This window comes from Fukomys damarensis, unplaced genomic scaffold (assembly GCF_012274545.1).
Source record: "Fukomys damarensis isolate Sample0158 unplaced genomic scaffold, DMR_v1.0_HiC HiC_scaffold_11, whole genome shotgun sequence".
Taxonomy (NCBI): domain Eukaryota; kingdom Metazoa; phylum Chordata; class Mammalia; order Rodentia; family Bathyergidae; genus Fukomys; species Fukomys damarensis.
In genome coordinates this window covers 13638478-13644477 of record NW_022900923.1, presented here as the reverse complement: position 1 = coordinate 13644477, position 6000 = coordinate 13638478, and the positions used below count along the sequence as shown (strand labels likewise).

At 36.9% G+C, this 6000-nt stretch overlaps 1 protein-coding gene across 2 annotated transcripts in view; it reads left to right on the top strand.

Annotated features, from left to right (window-relative positions):
• Positions 1–6000, top strand: part of Kmo (kynurenine 3-monooxygenase) — a 32693-nt gene that overhangs the window by 7253 nt on the left and 19440 nt on the right. For both annotated transcript variants that reach the window (XM_010642661.3, XM_019210446.2), the window contains exons 2-4: positions 1744–1813; positions 2074–2171; positions 3585–3674. In XM_010642661.3, the coding sequence (XP_010640963.2) occupies positions 1744–1813; positions 2074–2171; positions 3585–3674 (258 nt within the window). The remainder of the gene's footprint in view (positions 1–1743; positions 1814–2073; positions 2172–3584; positions 3675–6000) is intronic.

Genomic DNA, 6000 nt, shown 5'->3' with positions numbered 1-6000 from the left:
CAGTGAATCCATCAGGGCCTGGGCTTTTCTTTGTTGGTAAGTTTTTAATTACATTTTTAATTTCACTGATTGTGATTGGGGTGTTTAAAATGTTTTTATCTTCTTCGTTCAACTTTGGTAATTCATAAGTATCTAGAAATCTGTCCATTTCCTCTGTGTTTTCCATTTTATTAGAGTACAGGTTCTCAAAGAAGGTGTTCATGATCTTCTGGATTTCTTTTAGATCTGTTGTGACTTCACCTTTTTCATTCCTGATTGCATGGATCTGAGCCTTTTCTTTCCTTTTTTTGATAAGATTAGCTAAGGGTTTGTCGATTTTATTTATTCTTTCAAAAAACCAGCTCTTTGTTTCATTTATTTTTTGTATCATTTTCTTAGTTTCAATTGCATTGATTTCTGCTCAGTGAAGAATACATAAACCTTTGACCAGAGATTCCACTTTACATGTAGAAATCCCTAGAGAAAACTCATCACATGCATGTAAGAATGCAAGTATAAAATGTGTTGTGAAAGACATTGTTAGTCATGTTCTCACACCAGGAACAGTTCATATGTTCCTAGACAGTAGGATGTATAACGTATGATATTTCATGCAGTGAAGAATCATATCATAATAGAAATGGATAACAATGCTTACATGTGATCATATGAATGAATCTCATACATGTACAATGTGGTACAGCAGCAAGATGCAAAAAATTATGTATATATTTAAAGTTTATGTATGGTTCAGAAGTGGCCAAAACTATGTTGCTTAGGAAATATGTATACCTGTATTTTTAAATAGTGTGTGTGTGTGTGTGTGTGTGTGTGTGTGTGTTTAAAATGGCCAAATTTGAACTAGGTTGCTTAGAGATATGCACCTAAATGGCAGAACTATGAATAAGCAAGGATGGGCTATCACAAAAGTCAGAATAATGTTTACTCCACATGAGAAACAGGGTTCTGTAATTGGACAGAAGTGGGAGTGTATGAGATAACTGGCAGTGTGTGTGTGTGTGTGTGTGTGTGTGTGTGTGTTTAAAATGGCCAAATTTGAACTAGGTTGCTTAGAGATATGCACCTAAATGGCAGAACTATGAATAAGCAAGGATGGGCTATCACAAAAGTCAGAATAATGTTTACTCCACATGAGAAACAGGGTTCTGTAATTGGACAGAAGTGGGAGTGTATGAGATAACTGGCAGTGTTTCACTTTTTGATCTGAGTAATGATTATTGGGATTGTAATGTTATGAAGATCTATTCTAATTATTCTGTAAACTGTACCATATGTTTTATGTTCTTTCTGTAGAAAGTTATATCTCACTATAAAAAAGCTGAAAAAAGAAATCTGGGGAGGCAGCACATATCTGTCATCCCAGCTGCTGGGCAGTCTCAGAGAAAAGGATCACAAATTTGAGGTCCAACTGGACAGTTTCATGAGATACTGTCTCAAAACAAAATTCAAAAAGGGCTGCTTATGTAGCTCAGTGACAGGATTCTCCTGCATTCAATCTGTAGTATAAGGTGTGAGGGGGTAGAAACCAAGGAAACCAAAACTATTTGTAAAATTATACCATTTAATCTTAAATTAATCTTACTGTTTTTACAACTGATACTCTCCAGCAGTGACTAAGTAAATCAGTGTAACAAAAGATACTGTAGAATAGAGCCACAGACAATGATTAGTTCTGCCACAAAAAGTTCCCTATATGTGTGGAATCAGATGAGCACGTGGAAAAAAAATTGTTTTGATTCCTAGGTTGGAGCATTAAATGCATGCTTTCTTGCAAAGAGGAATATCCAAGTTGATTTATATGAAGCTAGAGAAGGTAAGTCAATGGTAAAGATTGCAAAATGTGATTCTGATTTTTTGATTTTCTGAATAAAATATTTTAATAAGAAATGAAAACAGTGATTTAAAAAAACTTCCATGATCCAAATATTAATTTAATACTAATTTACTATTAGTGTTTTCTTTAGAAGAGTTAATGAGTCTCATAACATAGTTCTGATGCAACAGTAGTATGTCCATCCTGTGCTAGAATGTAAGGAGTTGTGTCTAACAGAGGGTCCACTTCCAATGTCTCAGATATCCGAGTGGCTAAATCTGCACGTGGAAGAAGCATTAATTTGGCCCTTTCCTATAGAGGACGACAAGCTTTAAAAGCCATTGGCCTGGAAGATCAGGTACCTTGCTAATGCATTTTCCTTGCAGAAGATAACACCTGAAGATTTTTAACAATTTCGTGGTCTAGATTTTATCCTGGTCTGAAAATAAAAATAGTACATTTAAATAGAACATTTAATGACAGGGACCTCTGTGCAAACAATTATTCCACAAAAGCTTTCACAATTCAAACTTTCACAAGAGGATGCACATTTGTTACTGCACCAGGGAGACTTGAGATCAGAGTCAGGAGACTACAACGCCCCACCCCATGATCACAAGGGAACCCATGATGAGAAAAGGCAAACGAACTTCCCACTTCTTCTTACATGGGGCAATAATGTCCTATTCACAGTGTTATTTCACAAAGCCTCTGAAAATGGGAAGTTTGCACCCCTCATTTGGCACCAGAACTTGAACTGACAGATTTTTCCATGGTCTATTTTTTTTAAATTTCATTCAGTATAAGTATGTTTTGCTAAATAAATACTATTTTTGCTTATGAGGTAGTACCCTAGACCTCCTGGTGTTATGTGTACTATACTTGCCTCCTAAAATTTGAAAAAATCTGAACTTTGAAACTATCAAACCCCTCATATTTGGGTAAGGTTGTATTCCTATGGTAGATTTTCCTCAGATGGGCTTACTGTTATAGGGCTTCCCACTGTCGTGTAACTTGGAAATGTAAACAGAAGTGTGTCCCTTTTCATCAGTCTCAGAAAACCACTTTTCCCCCCTCTAACAATGAACCACTTCCTCCAGTTCATGAAACTGGTTTAGGTTAGACAAACATTAAATTGATTTCAAGATCTAAAGTTTAAAAAAAAACACTAAAATTACCAGGAACAATTGGAAGATATTTGACAATCACATTTATGGTGTTACAAATTTTATTGTAGCTGGGGGTTTAGCTCAGCAGCACTGCACCTGCCTCACAAGGGCAAGGTCCTGAATTCAATTCCTGGTACCAAAAAAAGAGACTCTGAAAACAATGGGTTTAAGAAAAAAAGTCTGATAAGTTCTCTGTAAATTTATAAGACAGCACATAATAGTCACAGACAAGTTTCACAACTGCCTCAAAAATGTACGCTACAGCAGTTACATGCAAGGGTTACATTTTTAAAAATCCATATAACAACACTGTACTATTTCCCAGAGGCTGTCACGTCACCGCACTCTTTGGCCTAAAGATATGCTGGACAGACTCCTCTGATTCGTATTGCTAGTAGTACATCTTAGGATCTAAAGTGGCGGTCTGAGTTATTTTTATAGTGGAGGGCCAAACTGAAGCCCAACATCCACAAGACAGTGAAACAAGAGATTCTTCAGCAAATACCTGTCTGCTTGAAAATCACATTTTAAAGCCAATATCGGGCTTATTTACAGTATCGGGTTATAGTAACTGAAATAATTGTTTTCTGGTTTCATTTCAGATTGTATCTCGAGGTATTCCCATGAGAGCAAGAATGATTCACTCCCTCTCAGGAAAAAAATCTGCACTTCCCTATGGAACAAAGGATCAGGTAGATTCACCTTGGAGATAATGGTCTGTGAACTTATTATAAATAAATCTAAAGACTGGAATTGCTCCAGGCTTGCTGGTGCCCCCCTTCCTCGGTAGCCCTACCTTTAACATTGCCTGTCTCACATGTAGTAGTCAGCAAGTTAATTCGTAGATGATGTTCAAAACTCAGTTCATAATGCACATTTTAAAAGCTAGCTGTTATTACTGTTTTCATGACGAGGCCATCTCTTGCCTGTGTGTTTTGCTCCTGCTGCCCAGCTGCTTGGAATGCCCATTCCCTCCCAGCCCCTTTCAACAGGAGCAAACAACCATGTTATTCGTTGTCACACATAACGTACAGCCACAACTCTGAAGGGTTTTATGCTGTCACTGTCTTCCCCTAACTAACCCTCTTGCCCAAAATTTGCTTTTAATAGAATGTATAGAATGCACCAGAAGCATTTTCAGTACTCTGGAATTTCTAAAACAACAGATGCCAGATGATGATTATGGAACAAAATTCATTATCCAGTTTTGTGTTTTATTTATCACTCACACAGTAGCAAACGTAACTGGGGAAAATACATACTTTCATCTAATTATACCTGCTGAGTTTTTTACTTGAGATAGAATGAGGGTACTAAACATCCATCAACAAGTAGCAATTCCAAATCGCTTTGTTTTTATCCAGAATTCCCTTATTAAGTGCAGAGCCAGAGTGAGGTTCGTACTGTGAACAGAGCTCCCATCATAGGTAGATCAGCGCTTCTCAGATTCACCTGAGAACTTGTTGAAATGCAGAATCTAGTTTAGCAGGGCTGGGTGGAGGTGGAGATTCTGCTTTTCTAACAAACTCCAGGGTGGTTCTTGCACCACACTTTGATTAGCAAGAGGCAAAACACATATATATTCAAGACAATGAAGTCTTTGTGGGTCTTGCGATGATAAATGTGGCTAAATAGTAAAGCATTTTAAGGACCAAGGACTTTGGAACCAAAGTAGGATCAAATTTTTCAAATAATGGATTTCTGAAAAATAGTAAACTGCTTGTTTTGGCTTTATATGAGCATAGGCTCTGAGCCTTAATCCGTACACAAGCTTCACAGGGGAAGAAAGAAAGTCCACTTAGCCATCCTTCATGAGGTTAATGTTTTTAGCTAATTGGCATATCCTATTTAATGGGATCCAAATTGATCTAGCTACTATAGAAAAGATCAAAGAGCCATCTCTTCTTCATGGGCAAATCAAGTTTACACATGCAGATTAAGTACTAGCCCTGTATACTAAATGTATCGCTCTAGTAAACAAGAATTGTCCTGTGTGCCATACCGTGTTAGCTGCTGGGGACACAGAAGAGGCCAACCTGGTAGGGACAGACGATCTTCAGGTTCATGCAGTCGAGAAATACTAGAGTGGCTCAGAGAGGGAGGAGAGTTTCAGTTTTCAGAGATCTCTCAGAGACAATGAGAGTTAGGCTACCGACTCTAAGAGTTCCGTGGGGAACATCAGAGGAAATAAAGTAGGTTTCCTCTCAGGTAGCCTGACAGTGTTCCTGAAGGCCCACACAGCACATTTTATACTTGTGTTGTTCTCTTGTACTAAATTGACTCATAACAATCATGCAGTGTGCTGAAGAAAACCAAATCATCACATTTAAACTAGTTGGAAATTCCCCATCTGGTAGCCTTCACCACATTACAAAAGGGAGGAAATTGTTTTTCCCCCAATGCTATTGCTATGTCTCAGTTCTTAAGAACTGAGTTCATACTAAATTTACAGCCACCCCCATTCTTCAGTTTTTATATCCTTACATTTCTACTGCGGTCAAAGAACTCAGAAAATAACAAAGGAAGTTATATTATTCCTGGCAAGGAAGTGGGAGAAAACTCCTATGCTGTTGGTGGGAATATAAACTAGTACAACCATTATGAAAATCAGTATAGAGAGTGCTCAAAAAACCAAAAATAGAAATCCCATTTGATCTAGCTATATTTCTCTTGGATATCTTCCTGAAAGAGCTGTATTACAGTGATACATGCATACCATGTTTATAACAGTGCAATTAACAATTATTATAATTATAGAAATATACTAGATGTCCACAAACAGATGAATGAAGAAAATGTGATATAACTATACAGTGGAATATTACTCAGCCATAAAGAAAGATAAATTTGAGTCATTTATAGGAAAATAGATGGATCTTGAGACCATAATGTTAAGTGAAATAAATGAGATACAGAAGGATTCATATTTCATAGTTTCTCTTATATAAGAAATCCAAATTATAAATAATTAAAGAGTAAAATATAGGAGAGATGGTAGGAAAGGGAGGTAGACTTTCC